At 37.1% G+C, this 21,591-nt stretch overlaps 1 protein-coding gene and 1 long non-coding RNA gene across 4 annotated transcripts; one reads left to right on the forward strand and one right to left on the reverse strand.

Moving 5' to 3' along the window:
- Positions 1-248: 248 nt before the first annotated feature.
- LOC129779429 (uncharacterized) lies at positions 249-2,007 on the reverse strand. Its single transcript, XR_008743644.1, has 3 exons — positions 1,501-2,007; positions 1,028-1,432; positions 249-748 (listed from the first exon to the last, which is right to left on the reverse strand). It is a non-coding gene; the product is annotated as an uncharacterized LOC129779429 (long non-coding RNA).
- A 997-nt stretch (positions 2,008-3,004) lies between these two features.
- LOC129776562 (profilin) lies at positions 3,005-21,107 on the forward strand. 3 transcript variants are annotated; one of them, XM_055782277.1, is made up of 5 exons: positions 3,005-3,163; positions 3,575-3,773; positions 19,032-19,203; positions 19,600-19,702; positions 20,203-21,107. In XM_055782277.1, exons 2-4 carry the CDS (start codon positions 3,663-3,665, stop codon positions 19,695-19,697), a joined length of 381 nt encoding a protein of 126 aa, XP_055638252.1. In that variant the 5' UTR covers positions 3,005-3,163; positions 3,575-3,662; the 3' UTR covers positions 19,698-19,702; positions 20,203-21,107. The 3 variants fall into 3 exon arrangements, with proteins under 3 accessions (XP_055638252.1, XP_055638251.1, XP_055638253.1); XM_055782276.1 differs by having other exon boundaries at positions 19,600-21,107; XM_055782278.1 differs by lacking the exon at positions 3,005-3,163 and adding an exon at positions 3,245-3,401 and having other exon boundaries at positions 19,600-21,107.
- The last annotated feature ends 484 nt before the right edge of the window (positions 21,108-21,591 follow it).

Consider the following 21,591-nt stretch of genomic DNA (forward strand, 5'->3'; position numbering starts at 1 on the left):
GCGACATAGAAGGTACGGTGTCGCCGTCTAGCGGATTTTATGGATGTATGAGGAAAATGTTAACAAACCGTGAGTTTTTCAACTGTATTTTGAGAGCTATTTTTTCCTCAAATTCTTTTGTAGTTTATAGAGTAACGAATAGGTAGTGATATAGTGTAATAGAGTGATTAGTAAAGCAGTTTCCACTTCAGGAACCGTTTATTTATTCCGTTGACACACAATACAGAATCGAAAAAGAGTACCTTTATTGAGATTAGCATGATCAAAGGGAAGTTGTAAATTTTCAAACATTGAATGAAATCATTTTCAAATGTTGTTCGCATGATCAGGTTACATAATCCGGAGCTGTATATAATCATCACTAAAAGAACTCGTAAATCTTTTCACCAGATCCTTTGAAATGTAAACCTAAAAAATTGGACGAATTGCCTTACAATAAGGAAATTGCTTTTGTCGCTCGATTTGTGTAGTCGTTCCTGATTATAAATTAAATATTGGCCAAATATATTGTAACCTTTCATTGAGAACGGATGATATTTGGTACCTCGAATACTTCAATGGCTCAGTATGGAGATTGAGCCGTTAATAACCAACCGTGCCTGAAATCTTCATATCCGCGCGTTGCATATCCTTCCACCAAGTATGTAAAATTGCCCTCGACGACCAAACGACTACCTTCGGTAGCGAAATTAAAAATATCTGCCAAGCCCACAAATACATTGCAGGTTGCGTTTTCTCCCAATAGCTCCTGAAAAAAACGCGAAAAAAATCATTGCCAGAAACTGATTTCGTTCACGATTTTTTTTACCACTTGTACAAAACTCGTTACATTTTTACTTAGAATGTTAATTCGATACTAATAATTTGATTTTCAATAATAATTTTGTACCTAAAGATGTGTTTATTTTTTCCACCGCAGAGAAAGTGTCATTTTCTGCAGCAATAAAAAGATGTTTCTAATGTTGCTAATGTATATATTTTAACCTAATTAGCTCTGCAAAACATTATTCTTTCATTTAACGCTTACCTATATCAAAATTAAACTCATTATCTTTTTGAAACTACTTGTTAAAATCCACCACTTTTTGCTTTGCGTTTTGTTTATCTTTGCTTCATATAAACTGGCTGTCAAACTCAGCTTCGATCTCCCGAATAATGCACAGGACATTTCAGTGCAATTCGCGTCATCGAAGGTACGGTGTCGCCACCTATGAAAGTTTCGCGTGTGAGTGAAAAATATGTAAACAAACCGATGCATATTTTCTCTGTAATTAATATACTGATTTCTCGAAAACTTGTACCGTGTTTATCTTACCATTAGTGGAAATTGTTGAAAAATAGTTTTTCTTAGCTGTTTCGATGCTCCGAACCAAAATTTATTGTCATTTAGTAGTGAAAAAAAGCCGTTGAAGCACGCTCTCTGTCAATCTACCTGCGAGAGAGGTAAACCGAATTAATGAAATTTGATATAAAAATATCCGCTTAGTGTTCATAAAATACCTAAAATACAAAGATCTGGCTTCTATTCAATCAGTGCTCTAATATTTTTCAAAATATTTTCCTTAGAACGTGTGAAATATGGACGTCAAAAGCTGCGCAAATTGCCCGGAGAACATGCAAGTCGGACGAAATTTGCTTGAAGCTGACTCCGAATAATCTGCAAAATTCAAAAGCCGTATTTTTTGTGTCGTCCCCGGATGTAAGCAGAGATATCGCCCCGGAATTTCTTTTCATGCCTTCCCTCTGAAAACGGACAAATCGCGGTATCTAGACTGGATCCAACGACTACGGCTAAAGATAGAACCTACAAAAACCTCCCGTATTTGTAGCCTCCATTTCACCGTGTCGAACTTCTACTCTCCAAGTATTCACATTCACATTTTCGCACTTTTGAAAAAGTGTGAAACAGTCCAACTTGGTGCAAAATGTGCAATAATAAAGAAATAAAATAAAACATACTTAAGCAAATGATACAAAACAGCCATGACGTGTTTGCACTTTCCTTTGCCAGCTTTACAGGAACACGAAAACAACCATTTGGAGAAGGAGATTTTCGTACGAATTTTTATTGTATGGGGTTCCGAGCTTGGAGATGATGACTGGAGGCAGGACGAGAAAATACTGAAGCCTTTATCGTGAACTTCTTCAACACCAACTATTAAAAGATGTCCAGCTTTGAATACTCTTTCGCCTTCGACGACTAAACGGCTTCCACCCGCAGCGTAATCGAACACATCCGCAAACTCCACAGCCACGTAGCAGGTTTCATTTTCTCCGACTGATGGCTCCTGATAATGCATGAAACAAGGTCACAGAAAAACACTTATAAGTTAAATTCAGCTTAAGCTACGGCAAAGTTTTTTTCACTGCATAAGGAAAACTCATTTTCCAACCGCTTGGAAGATAAATTTTGCACACAATTATTAATTTTTATTAAAATTTAGTATCCTGGAAGTTTGTTTACTTTTTCACAAATAAAGACAGTGTCCTTCGGATGCGGTAAGAAAACGTTTTCCCCTGCAGTAAATTTATGCGATTTAACTAAATTAGCATCCTAGAGGATAGTTCTTTCGATACATACTCAACATTACGAAAATTTTCGCAAAAAACGTTAAAAACGGTGCGTTTGAAAATCACATTCTTTTTGCAATTCTTTGTTGACATTCGCTTCACGCACACATGCTGTCAAATTTAGCTTCGTAGTCGCGAATGAACATTTTTGTTAATTCGAAAATTTAACTCGTAGAACAGTCCCCCGTTCCTAAACTGGGGTAACTATCAACAGAAGTACTTTCCATTTGTTCCGCTTGAACTGAAGTAAACACCGATGTCGGCCATGTTTTGCAGCTTCAGATTATTCATTTCCGGTTCAGGCTGAAACGAGAGAGTAAATTAAATCTGCGGGAGAGAAACTTGGCATTCGGTGATTCATGTTGCATAGAGGAGTATATGTTGGAAGAGAATGGCAATATTCCAGCGTTTCACTTCTGTGGCAGCTTGAGAGAGAGGATTTTCAACAAGCAAAGGCAAAACGGTTTTTGGACTTGACTGCCTTGCAGCTCGTCGGTCGCCATCAATCGTTTGTGTTAATTCACCCCGTGTGCCATTAAAAGCAAAAGCGAAGCACTCAGGTTCCATCTTTTCTCCTCCCTTTACAATAAAAGTGAGTTGGAAGGTTTTCTTTGCTCTTAGATCACAGCAATATTTTTTTTTACTCGAGAGTCGGATTCGGTAGAGTCGCGAAATATCCTTTTTAGGAGTCTGGTGCATTCGAGTAGACCTTGTCGGAGGGTTTAGAGTTTACTTTTTTCGCCCGGCTTCACAGTCTGTCTGCTTATCCTAAAGCAAGTTTCTCTGCTGATAGTGTTGATTTAATATTAGCTCGTCGGGGTAACATTACGGCAAGTTTTATGATTTTCATCTCGACTAAATCAATGCTAGCAGCAGCAGCACTTACAGTTTAACGGTCGCGAATACGTGCAATAAAATTCCGAAGATCGTGTGTGTGTTGAATTTTGGAGCAGTATTCTGTGAAAAAAAAAGTATCTCAAAGAAAATTTTCTTGATCTTACAGTCTAAGCAAGTTTGCTCGATTTGTGTAGCAAATCCCTAGTGTGATAAATTCCAATTTCAAGAAACACCACGGAAAAGATCAAATCACAATGAGCTGGCAGGATTATGTTGACAATCAGCTCCTGGCTTCCCAGTGCGTATCGAAAGCGGCCATTGCCGGTCACGATGGTGGTGTATGGGCCAAATCAGACGGATTCGAAGTAAGTACACGTCAACTTCACATTGTCTAGACAATCGCGTCATGGTTTCTATATGTATGTTGAAATGATCGTGTTGAATGAGATTGTTCATCTATTGAACTGATTCATCAAAGATTGATTCCAAGGAAAAACATCGAAGTACTTATTAGGAGAATGAAAAGTTCAAGGGTGTGGTGACCAATGTCTCTCGATATCATGCTGACTCATTCGTCGTCGATGCCCAAAAGTAATCATGAACATATCGGGTATACATATAAAGCAAGTGTGGTTATCTTGTGGATTTCGTGAGTTGATTTTATCAATCGTAGAATTGCCGGTTCGTCCTATTTTCAAAATGGCGTATAACTGAACGTAGGATTTTTCTTCCTTTTATTCCTTTCCCACACACAAGTACAACTGTCTAATACATTAATGTTGGAGAAAAAAATGGATTTAAAAGAATGCATATACGCAAACGTGTTATACTCGTATCACTACACCACTGTCGAATGCTTGCGCATGATACGCACTCAGACACATACACACATTGTACAACGAAGTTTTGTACATCCGTTTAGCCTCTCGTGCATGGCAACGGTGCATTTGTTCATTTCTGTTCTGCACTGCGAAAACTATATACTTATTTCATGTCATTCGCCGTCTCAGTTGATTGTATGTGTGTGGGTGGGTGTGTATGGGAGTGCGAAATTTGGGTGTAGATTCATGGCTAATCACGCACACACAATGCTTGCAAGTGAGGCCAGATTCAATGGCAACTGTGTTCGTAGCAGACTGAAGTGTTTTTCTCGTTTCCAATCCTTCCAATGTTATTCACAGGTGAAAGTGTGAGTCATTGGTCAACTATGCTCACCTTTTCTTTTTTTTTGACGAAGGCCATGTAAGATGAGATGGAGTCAATGTTATGATTGACAGATTTTTGGCTGTTTAGCTAGTTGAGAACTACGCATTTGCCGAAGGTATGACTCTGATAAAGTGCTCGCCGCATTGATGCGCTACGAGTACAAAGAATTTTTTTAAGTGAAGTTGAAACATGATTACAAAACATGGAGTAACAATTTTATGTGGAATTTGCGTTTCAAAAATAATCTTGGTGAAACAAGCTTCATCAGGCAAACAACATGTGAATTGATATTGATGAATAAAGAAGTGCGAGAACCGAGTTACTCCCCGGCGTCAATATGATAGGATATCAAACGGACTTATATCTTATCTTCTGAATCACACATAGATATGATTTCTTACGATGAACGACGGATTACGACGAATATAACGGATACTCAAAAATAATCGAATTTTTGGTGGACTATGAAGTGCTGTGACTTCGTCAAACATCAAACTATTTCAATTTTTGTACAATTGGAGTTGTTTATACTATCTGTGAACTGTCCCGACCTATTTTTTTTAATATATACAGGGAAACTTCGATATAACGTACCCTCGTTATAACGTTCCCTCGATATAACGTACATTTTACCTCGATATAACGTACACGTAGTACGTAGTGTAAAGAAAAAAATTTTTGAATATTTTTTTTCTGTCGGAACAAGAAATTATTTGTATTTTTATACTAAAACATATTTTGTACCTTTAACCAATCCCGAAATACAACTGGTTTTATGATTCCAAATTCTAAATGAATCAAGCTTTAATCAATAGTACGATGGGAAACATCGTGGCTTTCTTTTCTAGTTGAATTTATTCATTAACCTTACCCAAACAGCAACACGATAAAGTAATAAAAGCTATGATTCTGAGTTTTTATTATGCTTCGATATAACGTACAATTTTGAAGTAAAATGTACGTTATATCGAAGTTACCCTGTAGTTTTATTTTTCGTCACTAGTGTAACATTTGAATCATTCAGAGACAGGATCCTCAATTACTGAGCCAAAGTTTCAAGTTTTCCGTTATTTGGTACAATGTGACAGCAATTTCGCCAATATTTCTCCATAGTGCTCCTTGAACATGAGTTCGTTATCCAAACTAACTCCAAGGTTACGTCCTGTGTTGACCCGGGCCAGTGATCCATCCACCAATGATAGTTATGTAGGATGGGACGATTTTCTACAGTGGAAACTCCAGACGACCAGGCGACCCAGTAGACGCGATGCATCGTCAATAATCACGTAAATTTTCGTGTCGTTAGTGTAGAGAATGCAACAACGTTCTCCGATAGGAATAACAAAAGTGGACCCATGAGGTTTCCCTCAGGCACGCCAGTGCCGTTCGTGAAACATTCAAACACTGATGGGTAAATTTTGATTGCACAAATATTGCTTTAGTTTAGCAATGAGCCTTCCAAAAAACTCCTTTCCTATTCCACAATGATTTTGCGATCCGACACTGCTTTAAAATCGGTGCACACTCCATCGATCTGGGTTCCACAACTAAAGACAGGTTTAGAGTTCCCTTGAACAGGTGGATGGCTACAATTTTTGTTTATTTACAATTTATAGAAACATAAACATAGGTACATGTACACGATTAAAACCCGGCTCTGTTACAGCTAAATGAGCTTAATAAATAAATCAATGGGATTAAACAAAAATTAGAAGATCAATCAATTAACAGTTTTGCGGTCCAATCGCGTGCGTTTGGTAAGAAAATGTGGATGTGATAACGACAAATAAATTTTGGACGGTACGAAGTTTGCCGGGTCAGCTAGTATATGAATCCACCGACCGTTTCGAATTTTTTATTAATAATACTTATGAACTTTGGAATGGTCTTATAGAAACTGGACAGCTGAAATTATCATATTTAAGTACAATAAATAAACAAACAACTCTTTTGAATGAAATTGACGTTCAATATACTTTATTCTAAGCATTCAACAATGTATGAATGTATGTTGTTTAGATTCTAACTGTTTGTGTTGCAACGAAATAGAATCAGGGTGGTCTTATAAAAGTTGGACAGAGTGTATCGTGAATGATAAGAGTGAGATAAGGATGAGAAGGGTCTACGTTATTGAATGGTTCGACAGCCTTTTGTAAATCGAATGAGCTTCCAAACTATTTGTTTTTTTTAACATTTTATTTAAGCTCATTTAGCTATTCAGCTGTAACAGAGCCGAATTTATTCATATATATTTATATCTCAAGTTATTTTTGCTCTATATTACACAGTAGCGATTTAGGCTTAAGAAAATTTGTATTGTTCGAATGTTCGCAGTTCGATCTCTCACAGCGGGACTGTCGATATGAGGGTTTCATAGTTGTGTTTTCAATAGCACCAATACCCTATGCAGCAGACCGTATTTGAAGTGAGAGGCTGGCATCACCATCACATGATGATTGTTGCGTGGACGTTAAAGCTAGAATCACACACAAAGATGGTCAATTGAGCGCCCTGAGTTATGAGCTTATGATTGTTCGCTCAGTAGCGGACACGCAACCAAATAGGCTACGAAAATCCTGTCACCCTATTCCGCTGATAATCGAGGCTCTACTATGCTTAGTTTAGCCTGAAGTACAGTTGCCCCTCTGCTTCCTGCTCGAATTAATCGATTTTGGTTTTGGGAGCAAATATTGTCCCTGTTTATTAGGGTGCCAATGAATGTATGGCTCTTGTCCCTTCATCTCACCGTCGCCCACCCTCAACAGATAGTCGAACACCAGATGCTATCCCTGGTTTTTATGCACAATGCTACAGTGCGTGCGGCAACTCTCGGTTGAGACAACGATACCTCATATCCATATCCCTAAGCTGATCCATCCCACAAAAATTGTTGCCCCTCTAACCTCGAGTAAACCGCGAGTAATCGGTCGAAACCTACTAAACATAGATTTAAGTTGAAATTCTGTAAAAACAAATCATGAATTAGTGGCTCCGCAAAGCTCATGCGATTGAGCCTTACAAATAAATGAATTGGAAAAAAATGAATCTATGGGAAAAAATCGACCCTAAAATTTTAAAAAGTTACCCTATACAAAATGTTTACCACCTCAAAAAAACACCCTATGCCAAATATTAGCTCAATCGGACATAAGAGAGAGAGTGGCGCAAAGCGGTCAAAGTTTGAGTTTTTTGAAAATCGAAAAATCACCCAAGGGAGGAGTAAAGGAAATCGGGATTTTAGAAAAAAAAAAATCATGAAAGATCGTGATTGTGGCGTTTGGAAAAATAGGTTTTGAAAGACACTAACGTTTCTACAAGAATATCGTGGTTAATGGGTTAACCCATTCCATTGACGGCCAAGTTGTAAAAAATATTTTTTAAACGAAAGCCATTGGTGTAATTTTGAATATTGGCGTAACAGAAACCCCAATCTTCAAGAATTCTCTTTTTCCATTCTTCCGTTTCCCGGAAAATGACAAAAAATCGAAAAATCGCCAAACAAAAACATTGCCCAAAACCTACATTTTTGTTCCTGTTGGAGGTTCAATTCAATGTTTTTTTTCTTGTATCACAATGTGTGTTCTTTTATCAAACTGATGCTGTAGAGAAGCTTACATATTTTTGCATTTTGTTAGGTTTTGTTTTTTGTTGGGTTATGTTTAGCTTATGTGCTTTTTGCACATAGTTGCTTTACATCGAATTTATTGTCCAATAAAGTTATACAGAATTGAATTGAATTGAAGTGGTAGCTAAAAAACCAAACTAAGCTGTCATTCAGCGCAAAAACATCAAATGGTTGCATTCCAAAGCTGTGAAAAAATATCAAAGTTGTTTGGGTTTTTCGAACGCTCGGCCTAAAATGGGTTAATCAAAGATTAGATTTCATTTACTAATTTATTTCGCCAATATACAACTGCTGCAGTTCTTTAACCTCGGGCCATACTAGTTCGTGCCAAGTGCTGCTCCATTGGTCCAATCTCCTCGCTCGGTGGCCTCTTCTTGTCTTTACCGCATTGGATGCGACCGTCATCTTGACGGAGTTGCTGTCAGACATACTAGCAAGACTGTTTGTATGCTGGGATCGTCGTAGAGTTGTTAATCGCAGGGAAACCATGTTATAGAGCTGATCTCTCTAGCCGTGAATATCTATATAAATAAAAATGATTTGGTGTCTGTTTCTCACGATTTAACTCAAGAACGGTGCAACGGATTTAACAGTCAGTATCGGGATTGATATGTCTTAGTCCGCGGTAGGCATATATGCCAAAAAATTGGTGAAAACATTTCAGAAAGATGGAAAATTTGAAAGTCGTTGAAAAACTGAAAAGTCGTTTTTTAACAAATTTGATGATTTGATTTGAACTGTCAGTAGTGAATTTAAGGTCCTTACAGTGGTCGGTTGTTATCTATTTCAAGTTCGAATTACCGAAACTTCTAAAATGAGAATGGTTTGCTATTCCAAAACGCCATTCAGTGTGTTCTTTGTGAAATATCGTTTAGGTCAACCATGGAGAGCAACTACGAAGTGCGCAGTCTCAAGCTCAAGCTGGGATCATCGTAGAGTAGTAGAGAGCAAGATCGTGGTTCATTTTCCTTGATATTTCGTTTTTCTGTGCACCGCCGTATATTGTTCTGAGCACTCGACGTTAAAAAAGTGCTTGCGAGTCCTGAGAGCATCAGGAGCATCATACGGGGTCGGAATTTGCCTGGGCCTTAGGGATTTGTGCAGTCCATGGTAGGCAACAGTCGTTGATTGTGCGTCTTCGAACTGCATGACCGTTGTCGGTTGTTATTAACGTATCTCGTTTACCACCTCGAACTTATCGTCTTATACGACGACTAACAATAGGAATTTTGTTATGATCAGCCCCTACCGCTAGCATGTATTTAGTCATAGACGCATTGATCACTAACCCAATCAATCTTTGTGCTTTGTGTCGCACGTGTTCTTCCGATTATGTTCACGTCATGGGCGAAGTAGAAAATCTGACTAGACTTGTTCAGAATGTTGAAGCTAGCTTTCCGCTAAAGATCTCCTAGCGCCACGTTGAAGAGTAGACAGAGTCCATCGCCTTGTTGGAGTCCTCTGTGATGCTCAAACGATTCTGATTGCTTAACCTCTTCACGTATAACGTCGAACCACACTCCTGGCGATTAGACTGCCAGAACGTACAACATCGAACCTCACTCGTCATCTATCGATGTGAAATGGATACGTGTGATGATGCGGGACTGCTACGATCGCAAGTAAGATACACACACTCAGCAGAGTATCGAAACGACTCACTGTGCTTGTGTTTGGACCCTATTGTTTGAAATTAAATCGTACGGCAAGGGGTTAAGATCCGCACATCGCTCATTGTATCTAAATATTTATGGCCAACAGTACAGCTAATTTGCGAAGAGATTATCAAGCAAAATTCATACCCCGTTTGCCATTCCTTGATAAAACTTCGAAGAGTGTTTAGAGTGTTGCTATCCTGAACGAAATGGAAATGAAATCCATGATCCAATTTCACTGCACCTTCCTTCAAACTACTCTTAAAAATGTTCAGATACATGAATTGGTCCATAGTAGAACCATTAACGTTCCGGTGCCATTTGCGCTGAAGACCCATTGGCTGATTCTCACATCACAAACAAAAATGTGAAGTTAATGTCATTGTATTAAATGTATTTTTGCAATACCCTAAAACATAAGTCAATTCTCTAAGGATAAGTTAGCCACGTTTTGAGATGATATCATTTCATAATTCTAATTCGAGGATTACAAAAGGTTTTTGACATATTATAATTACTTTAGAGGAAAAAAAATGACAATAGAATTCGAAACACAAAAAAAAGTTGGAGGTAAACACAAAAAAAGTGATGGTAAGGTGGTCGCCTTAAGAAAAATGTCCATTTTCTGCGTCCACATATCGCCCTAATCCTCGGTTTTCGAAGACTATTGTAGCTTTACTAATTGTTGTTCAAGTTAGCAAACGGTTTCTGTTTTTAAAATTGTAAAATAGTATTTTTTTAATATAATAAAAAAAAGTCTAAATGTGTGGGTAAAATAGACACTTGCACATATCATGCTAAATGCGATAGATTTATGTGTTGTTCAAATTTTGTGAATCATAATTGAAAAAGCAGGTAAATATATGGATGTTGAGCCTGTTCACCTAGAGTCGTAATTGAAATTACAATACATACATTACATACGCACAAAAACGTAGTAAGAAACTCAGCTTGGTTTTCATTAGTGTGACTTTTTTTTTCCAGAGCCAAAGTCATAAAAGTTACCCCTTCAAGAGCATCATATGATGAGGGTCTAACACAACATTGTAGGTCGTTATCCACCACTGACCATTATGCTCTCAATCAACAAAGTAATTTCTATGCGAAAAAAACAAAAAAAAATGTGTTAACCACTCCTAGAATTGTCCAAATAGTCATCCAAACTGATGATTTTGATGATATCAGGAGAAGATGGGCCTGATCACGAACGTCACTTCATGGTGAAAACGAAATGAAGTGTATGAAACCTTGCGTACAAATCATTTCTTTTTCATCGTGAAGTGACGTTCGTGATCAGGCCGGATATAAATCAATTTTACCCTCTACTGAAGTACAAAAAAAAGTCAAAATCCTGAAACTATTCAATTATAAGGTGATTATATCAATAATCGATAGTTCTACTACCTAACGAGCAACTGACATTTTACTTCCACTGATCATTTTACTGACAGTTCCCCTACACCCAAAATTGATTTTTAGCTCATGTTCTGTCATCCCGATTTATTACATTAAATGAGCTCAAAGATAACAGAAAATGTCATGACTCGCAAACACTGGTAAGCAGTTGTATAATATATATGGTACAACAATATAATATTAATACGAACGAGCGAAACAAGAGACAAATAAGCTTTCCGCATCCTTTGCCACATACACGGCCCAGACCGAGATAGATAGGTATAGCTCTCCTTTATACTCACTTTCCAACTTCATTTTATAATCAGGTTTAATATTATCACGCATTTGCTCAACAGAATTATTAGCTATGTGGATAGCGTGGTTGTGTAAAACTGCCTTGCATTCCAGCCGGCCTTGGTTCGATCCCCGTTGACGTCGTTTGGTTTTTTTTGGTGCTGTCCCAAATGATATGAAAAAAGGAAAGAGATATCTGCTTCCATACATACAAACATTTTAAACGTTGGGGGACAGATGATTTTATTTGCCTATTTCACGCTTCAAAACACGAAATGGTATGGTTTCTGCCGAAAATGAAATGCTTTCTGGTAGGGCTAGTTTGGGTATAGGTCCAATCCATTGAAGGTAAACATAATAATCGTGCCGTGGTCAATCTTTTTTTTTTTCTGAAAGATCAGGTAGGTGGTGCTCACAAGCTCTCAAACAAAAAATTGGAATGCGCATAGGGAATCAAATTTCCGACACAACAATACCATATCACATAATTAGCAGTAAAACATATTTGGTGGAAAGGACTGAACAATGCTACTCCAAACACCATATTCGCCAGCCAGATTTTTCCAGGTGGTGAACTCGAGAAAGGCCTAAATGGCACACGAAGGTTGTAGCTGCCGATATCCGAAAAAATGTGTCACAAAAAGGCGGTGTAATATTGACACAAAATAATTATATTCTTGATAATACTAGTACATGTGCTGTGATTCTTATGAAAATCGATCTCCGCATATTTTGGCTATTTTCTCGAGGACCTTCCGACTGTCCAATGTTATACATATGTTTCTATTCGGAACTGAGTGAGAGAACTGATTGGAGTTTGAACTCTCTTCTGTGAAAATGTTATGCCCATTTGACAAATAGAAACACGAATAGTTGAGTTTGGTATCACTTTCTATTTGCAAAAACACGATGGTCACCAAACCGGTGTGTTGGAAAAGAAAGGTCCGTTGAACGGAACATACAGAGACTCATTCGACCAAACCCGTCTAACGAGTCCCATTACATTTCGGTCTGCAAAATGTCTGCTCGTAGAAATGAGAAGCCAAGTCTTATGTTGTACCATAATGTTGTCACCCATGTGATACATCTCTGATATATTAATGTTGTGTCGGTCATCCGTGTTAGTGCTGAGATGGAATAGAAAAATACATTGATTAGGATGAACAACGCAAAGATAGACAGATGGGCAACAGATGTGATGAATCTGGTTGATTTTTACTCTAGTCTGTTCCGTTCAGCGTCAAAAAAGGAGTTCGTACAGTGATGTCTTCGAAGGAAAGCTTTTTAGAACATTAAATATTGAAATCCGATGACCTAGAAAAACAATTAAACCATGAAAATAATTGAAATTGATTTTGAAACCATCTTAATGCTGTGGTGACCATGTGCTGCTATTCAGTTTTCAATATAGAGAAACGGAATAATTGCGTTCTATTTGTTTTTTCAGACAATTTCCATGCTGATAACAAAATACCGATTGTTTGTTTGAAATGGTTGTACGATATATTCGAAGTGTTTTAGCTTTTGTGAGATGTGTGCAATTTACCTGACAAATAAATGCTTCTTTCGGATCCATGAAATGAATGTTGATGGGTTCAGATTCAATTCTCACAAGTTAAAGCTCGACTTACGAGACCTTCCGGCTAAAAATAGCGTCCTAGCCGAAAGAAGTGTTGAGAAATTTATTTACTGTGCAATGGTGTTTGGTGTATTTCTGCGTGAACCGGGTAGCGGTGCGTGTCGTTGGCATTTACATTTTTGCCATTCCAAGCGCTTCAGCTTCAGTTCCGCATGTGAGATTATTTGACGGATCGGTACTTTAAAAAGTGCTGCAAATTTCCTAAATTTCCATGGTTAGTTTTGTGCAAAACAATGATAGTTGATTTGCTTTATGTAGCATAATACATTCAAGACGAAATAATCTTAATCAACTTAGATTAAGGTTTACAATGAGTGCCATAATTTCAATCACTGAAATTTGCGAATTACAAGATTGACTTCGATGGTTTCCGTTTCAAACTTACATTGCTTAGACAATTCCGGTTGCTGATACCGATGCACAAAATGAACACGATGAACATAAAAGATATTCAGACGAGTGCAGTAACGTTTGACTCGACATAAAGAATAGCAATATTACATGTAGGCATTGTATGGCATCAAATTAGAGGTGGGCAAAACGGTTCACTTTAATGAACCGTTCAGTGACCAACCGTTCACTTAAGTGAACTAGTTCTTTTGAGCAGTTCATTAATTCTTTTGCCAAAGCAAGTATAAAGATGTTATGTAGGACTGTTCATTCATATAATGCCGTTTTCATCATTATTCATCCGATATTTGTTAGAAATAACTTAACACAATAGAAAATCAAACTTTGATTTTGAAATTTTGATTTTGTTTGAGTCGTTATTCATTATTTTCAGCATAAACTAGCTCCCTAGCTTTGTGCTCCCGTGGCCGAGTGGTTAGCGTCAAACCTAACATGCCGGGGGTTCGGGTTCGATTCCCGTTCTGGTCGGGGAAATTTTTCTTCAAAGAAATTTCCTCTGACTTGCACTGTGGTCACGCGTATTCTAGAGCTTGCCACTCAGAATGCATTCAAGGCGTGTTATTTGGCATAGAAATCTCAACTAAGTACTAATGAAAATGACGCAAGTAATGCTACGTTGAGACGGCGGAGTTCCTCTAGGAACGTTAGTGCCATATAAGAAGAAAGAAGAAGCATAAACTAGCATTGTGCTGCTTTGCTTAGGATGTATTGCAATAAATGCTATAGCAAAACTGTATCCAAACCGTGAACGTCCATCTCAAAACTATCGAGCACAATATGATATAATATAAAACATATTAGCGACGCGAGTTTTACTTTTTAACAAGACTGTTTAAATCTTTCCGCTTTCAACTATATTTTCTAAGTGAGGTAGATTTGCATATAAACTTACTGAAATATTTACCCTGAACTTCAAAATATTAAATTAAAATTTTATTTGATAAATAATTTAACAATCCAATTTAAAACCACCGTATCCTGAAATGTTGAGTTTTTTCTGAAAGCGAAAATACCGACATATTATTTTTGTTATTTCATGGGGCTATCGTTTGTTTCCATTCGTTAATTTGAGAACTATTTACCTTGCAGCACCATTCATCTATCACTCGTTCGTTTTCTTTCCTCTTATGCACCGCTTACCCTACACCGTTCGTTCTGAACTGTATATAGGGGAAGTGGGGGCATAGTGGTCACCCTAAGGAATATGCCCATTTCCAGCGCCCACATGCCGATTTAAATCCCGAAATTCGAAGAATATTATAGTTCAACTCATTGTTCTTCAAGATAGCAAACGGCTTTTACTATAAAAATTCAAAATAGTACACTTTTCATTATTAGAAAAAAAGGTGAAAAATAGAACTTTTTTTTTTGCTTAGAGGTAAAGTGGTCACCTAGTGTGGGCAAAGTGGTCACCCGCACATATCAAGCTAAATGGCATAGATTTATGCGTTTTTTCCGTCCAAATTTGTTCAAATCATATTTGTTACAGTTGGTACATGGATGAAATAAGCTTGGCCTATTCACCTAGAGTCTCAATTCAATGTTTCTCTTGCATACAAAAACGTAGTAAGAAACACATAACGTTCTGCATAATGAGGCTTGGTTTAGTTGGATTGGTATATTTATTCAGGGTCAAAGCCACAAAAGGATCTTCTTCAAGAGCAGAATACGATGAGGTATATCAGCTTTAGTAAACAGAACGTTGTAAGTTGTTATTCGCCTATGACCACTCTGCCCCCAAACATGAAAACAATTTCTATGCTAAAGAAATTGCGATTAACAGCGATTAACGCTGAGATTGAACAAAATATCTGTTCACCTCACCTAGAATATGTGAACAGTCGTCCAAACTGATGATTTGTCCAACATATCAGATTGAATAAACTAAATTTCACGAGAAAATCCTTAGATGCCATGTGCACAGAACTACGACCGAATGGCTATCGAGAGGGTAATTTCTGTTTTTATTTGTTTTTTGACATGCGACAGCTCTACTGAAGTACAGGGTAATTCGAAAGTCATTAAATTCTTCAAACATAAGGTGACTATCAATACGGCGTCTATAGTCAATAGTTATACTACCAAACAAGCAGGTGACCACTTTGCCCCCACTACCCCTACAGTAAAACCTGTTTTTGTGCGGTTTTTTTTGTGCGATTTTCTGTTCTTGTGCGGTATTATTGAGCGATTTTTTTTGTGCGGTGCATGAAAAGAAGCATATTTGACGAAGTTATCGTCCATTTAGTTTTTTTGTAGGCAAAGTGTCTGATCGCAAAGCAAGGAAACAAATAGAAATTGAACGGTGAGCGGCGTGGATTTGAGTTATTTTCTTGGGGGAAACTTTTTTTATGCGGTCCCTATCTACCGCACAAAAAAAGTTTTTTTAAATTTTCATTAATTTTTTTTTTAATTTTAGAAGTGTGTTAATTTCATCCTGTAAATTCATGGCTATAGAGTGGTTTTTACATTTTGACCCACCTGGCAGTATGTTAAGCGCCTTGATTTACACCAGATTGTGAGTTTGGCAGCTCTCGCGAGTGACAGTGGTCGCAAATTGCATTTGCGGCCCGGACATGTTTGACGCTGTCAAATGCTGTGTATTAGTATATGGATGCCCAGGGTACGGTATATACAGTTCGTTCTGTACTGCATACGCAATTCGTTCTGAACTGTATCGTTCTGAACTGTATCGTTCTGAACTGTATCGTTCTGAACTGTATCGTTCTGAACTGTATACACAGTTCAGTCAGCGGTCAGTTCGTTCTGAACTGTATTATCAGTTCATCGTTCACCGTACACAGTTCGTTCTGAACTGGGTATACAGTTCATATGAACTGTTGCCCAGCAATAAAGAACGGCAGTTCGTTCACTCTTGTTTGGTGAACTAGTTATTTTGATCAGTCCATGAACGGTTTGCCCATTTCTAGATCAAATTAAACGTCGATATGAGCAAAGAAAAAAAGCTATACAGGTTTGACTCGATTATATACAATTTGGCTCAAAAGGGACCTCTCCTTCTTCGGGTTTCGCGCTTAGCAACACATTTGGCCTTACATTTGTATTTATATAGATAGATAAAAGATACAGGAGTGCGTTATTTCACCTGAAAATCCATTTCCACTTTCAATAGTGCAAACATCGAATGGACCGACAACGCTAATCATGATGTACAGGCAAACTTTTCGGTACACATTTTGAAAAAAAAACTTTTTTTGTGCGGCACATAGAAAAAGTTTCCCCCAAGAAAATAAATTAAATCCTCGCCGTTCACCGTTCAATTTCCTTTTGTTTCCCTGTTTTGCGATGGGACAGCTTGCCTCTTCGGTTGCGCGTGACTGTTTTAAGATTTTAGTTGCATGCCGAAACGTGATGCTGTTAGATATCATGTCATGCAAAAACTTAAAAAAACTTAGAGAATTTGATGGGAGGAGGGGAATGATTTCAGAAGTGGATAATTGAGACGCAAATATGCTTTTTTCGCACTGAAATGCATATAAACCATCGAAAAAAAAACTAAATGGACGATAACTTCGTCAAATATGGTTCTTTTATGTACCGCATAAAAAAATCGCATGAAAAAACCGCACGAGAACACAAAATCGCACAAAAACAGGTTTTACTGTATTTAAAACATATGGGAAACCAATTATCCGAATTTTCCGACCTTCCTTCAGAGTTTTCCGAAAAAAATTCGATTTTTCTCTCCATAACATTGACCTACGGGCAGCGACGAATACATCAAAATAAAAATGGCTCAAATAGGACGATTTTTTTATATAGACTATGTAACCCGGCAAACGTTGCTCTTCCATATAAATTATTTGTTGTATTATTGTATTGTAAGTGTGTTTAAATGCTTTAACGACCTAAAATTGATCGAACGAAATAATTTGAATTTCAATTTCATCTATGTCGAATTCGCTTGGCAAAGTTGTCATTTTTGCACAACACGATTGGACTTGAGTCGAACGGATTACAGAATGCAATATTGCGATCCGTTCGGGTAGTTGGATTTCAGAATATAGAAGAGTAGTTGATCAGTAGACGTATGCGGAATTTCCGAGGTAATTACACTAACGATTTCCTTAGGGCGTATTTTGTTGATTAACCAAACTTAAAATATGCGCATGAGGTAATCCTCGCTTTTTCCATTCAACCAAGTACATACGGCAACGTGTGGAACCGAATACGTCTAATGGTGTAACGAAACACTTGCAGTTAGGCGTCGTACACATATTACGTAACGCGAGAAAGGGGAGGGGAGTCGAGGTTGCGTTACTTACTGTGTATTAGAGAAAGGAAATTGTATTTTCTGCCTTACCTTGGAATTGTATTTTCAGCCTTACGTAATTCTTATGTCATGACAATGCATGCGTTTGGCCTGACAATAGTAAAGACTGTGTCGGTGTTGCTCATGATAGCGTCTCGCAAGTGAATTTTTTATTTCTTACGCGCTTCTGTTGATTGTGTCGTAGGATTCGCAGTCGTTTTCCCTCTACCTTTGCGTATATGTCAATCATAAGTTATAGGTACAACTCACGACATCGTAGAATAGGTAGTATGATTGAAGAAGAGGATAGAGAGCATCGTATGAACGGTATGTATCGACGAATAATTCCAGAATATTATCCCTTCTTCGAATCACAGTTTCTCGCGTCACTGTATATTCGCCTACCATGATTCCAGCAAAGTTTTTCAAAAATATGCGCATTGAATCTACACATGTGCTCTTCAGTCGGTGTTTTATCGGAATTGATGACATTGTCATCTTGCAATACGAAAATGTGATATTTGAAGAAATTTAATAATTTATTGTGCTCCTTCAAAAAGGCTTCAGCTCGTCAGCAATGCATCAAATTTTAGGCGAATTGAAATTACTTGCGCATTTGTGGATGGAAGTTCTATGAAGCGGACGTAGCGCGATCTGTAATACAATGTAAATAAATTTGTTCTGTTTGAAAAACGATATTACTTATAAAAAAATCACTAATCAAAAAAGGCAATGTGGGTTAAAAATTTGGGGTTGCAAGTATTTTTTCTTGTCAAACTTCAGAAAAAAATACGAAAAAAAATCATTCTGAAGAACATATACAGGATTCGATTATATACAATGAAAAGAAATCATCGGAGACTGTATATAATTGAGTCCGCCCTGTATAATTTTCAGCAGTTCAACAACATCAAAACATTTAACAAATTTTGGATGCATCAGCAATTAAACACGATTTTATCGAAGGAGATATATTCACTCTTATCTGTGCTTTGTTTGCTTGTTTTTCAATTTTATCTCATCTTTCTACCAAATTTTTGTTTACAATTTAAACAAATAGAAGGTGCATAAACATTACAAGAATATTAAATGCTGCTCTGTTTTTTTTCTTTTCGTTTCTCGCAGGTATCAAAAGAAGAGCTGGCGAAAATAGTGCAAGGTTTTGACAAAACCGAACTGCTCACCTCAGGAGGCGTGACACTGGCCGGCCAGCGTTATATCTATCTTTCCGGTACCGATCGAGTGATCCGGGCCAAACTGGGCAAGATGGGGGTACATTGTATGAAGACACAGCAGGGTAAGTTTCTGATGTCGAGTGAGACACTATTTCCCTTCCTTTGCACTTTCTGTGGAAATGAGTTAATCAGAGCTTAAGTCTCAAATGATTAGATCAACCCACTTGGATGGTGCATACAGCAGAACAGAATCATTTCGAGATATTTTACTTATTATTTTGTTAGACTATATCTGTACAAAATTCTGACAAATCAAATAGAAGTTAAGAAAAAGTAAAAAAAGACTATTGAAACATGATGCAAGTGCATCTCATCGTTATATTTCTGCTCACTAACAAACGTTCAAGATAAGAAGACACGGAAACTGACTCATGATTCTCTTCTGTCCATCACGTTCCTTATCACCATGGTTTAACAACTTCTTTGTTTTTCTTTTCATTTTTCACCCACATCCACAGCTGTTATAGTATCTATTTATGAGGAGCCCGTACAGCCACAACAAGCAGCATCAATAGTTGAAAAGCTCGGAGATTATCTAATTACCTGTGGTTATTAGAAGAGGTAATCTTTCTTACTGCTTTTTATAATTTAAACTTTAGAAACACATTTGAATAAAAAAAAAATAAAGGAAAAATGAGAAAAAATCATGATACAGTATAAGCTTATTGCTATAGGTTTGAAGTGAACGGTGAAAAAATGAAAACAGTTGCGAAAACACTATTTGTAAGAATGAGAACGAGAAAAAAAGAAGATTATGATTTTCTTCTTTTGCAAAGTCAATATTTATAAGTTCCATTTGCTAGTTTTTGTTTTTCTTGTTTTGAAAAGATTGAGGGATAAGTAAGAGATCGAGAGAAAGGATATTTGCTGCTTTCACATTAGTCTGATTGAACATTATTTATCCATACTTCCTACCGAAGGTTGTTTGTGTTTGGTTCCTTTTTTGAAGCTTTTTTTCTGAAATCAATGTTCCCATAAATAAAAAACGTGAGGACTCGAAATTTGTCATTCAGGTTTGATTTTTTATTTAGTTTTCTTCTCTCTTTCTCCTTTATTTACAGCCCACGGCGGCGGTGTGAGCGTATATCTCTTGTATTTGTGTAAAATCGTTTCCGTATATTAAGAAATTGTAATTTTGTATTAGCTCATTAAACCGTGCAGCATCTCTTTAAATTGGTGAAATCGAAAGACAGAAAGAAGGCAGATTACAATGATTAAGGTAAAAAATCTGAAGGAAGGAAGAAGCGTGACCTTACAATGAGATCTCACAGAATGATTATTCACTAACTCATTCTCCGATAACACATGAGATAAATCAAGAGAGAACGAGGCATGTATATTTGCATGGGTTGTAATGACAAAAACCGGGAGAACAAGAAAACATGTAAAATTTGAAACGCGAAGAAAGATTTTGGGGCGGAATTCGATACCATTTTTGATGACAAAAAATGGAAGGAATGAAACGCATAACTTACTCTACTATCATTATCATCCGTAATTGTATTAATTATTCAGAACAAACAGCTAGGGCACGAAACAGATTTCGATCATTGATTTGCTAAACAAAAATATTTTTCTTTGTCGGACAGCATAAATGAAAACATGATATGAGATAAACAAGCAAACACTATGATAAGCATAATACAATGATAATAAAACAACAAGAAAAGGATAACAGCGAAACATAATGGAAAAATGTGTGTGATTTACTACTAATTTAACAGTAAGTGAAAGCAAATGAAAAATTAAAGAGTTTTTATGTCTCTTTATTTTTTATAAATTATTGTAGATTTTTGTGATTATAACTTATACTTATCTTATAATCGAATGAAACATGCTTATGGTCTGTAGTTTTCAACATTTCTTCCAAAACACAAACATCCTTTTTCCTTTATTTTCTGTCTATCCATTGAGCTACTTTTCATCAAAGTCCTTTCAGAAAGAAATAAAAGAAACTGAAAAGATACATTATGTCACTGTCAATCATATCTAGAAAGAAAGAAATCCTTGAACACGATTACAATCGCTTGCACCTGGATGTTTTTTTCGCGCCGTTTACACGTCAATAACATTGATGTAACCTTGTTTCACTCCGCTCGCTTTGAAAGAACCTCGAATCAGATGTGATGATATATTAATCGTAAATATAAGGCGTTCTATTTTGTATGTCGCAGTCAAACGTCACTCCGCTCGGCTGGTCCATTTCAATATTAGAAAAACTGAATTTGACGAGATACACCTCCCTTTCGAAAGCTAGTGACTTCCGCATAAAGTTTATTTTAGTTTGTTAGTTTCCCGTCTCGTAGATTCAAAACAAAGGTGTCCATTTCTTTCGTCACTTCTGAGAACATAAACCAGCAATTTTATCAGCATGAGGTGGGTTGTCTATTCTGCCGCCACTACATAAATCCTAAGATGGCATTACAATGGTTCCCGAGCAGATGAATCCG

The sequence above is a fragment of the Toxorhynchites rutilus genome, chromosome 3 (genome assembly GCF_029784135.1).
Source record: "Toxorhynchites rutilus septentrionalis strain SRP chromosome 3, ASM2978413v1, whole genome shotgun sequence".
Classification (NCBI taxonomy): domain Eukaryota; kingdom Metazoa; phylum Arthropoda; class Insecta; order Diptera; family Culicidae; genus Toxorhynchites; species Toxorhynchites rutilus.

What these genes read in the sequence shown, in the direction of transcription:
- LOC129776562 (XM_055782276.1), top strand. Translation starts at nt 3,663, where the DNA reads ATGAGCTGGCAGGATTATGTTGACAATCAGCTCCTGGCTTCCCAGTGC. An exon ending in CCAAATCAGACGGATTCGAA is followed by an intron (nt 3,774 to 19,031) that starts GTAAGTACACGT and finishes CGTTTCTCGCAG; the next exon opens with GTATCAAAAGAAGAGCTGGC. An exon ending in TTGTATGAAGACACAGCAGG is followed by an intron (nt 19,204 to 19,599) that starts GTAAGTTTCTGA and finishes CCACATCCACAG; the next exon opens with CTGTTATAGTATCTATTTAT.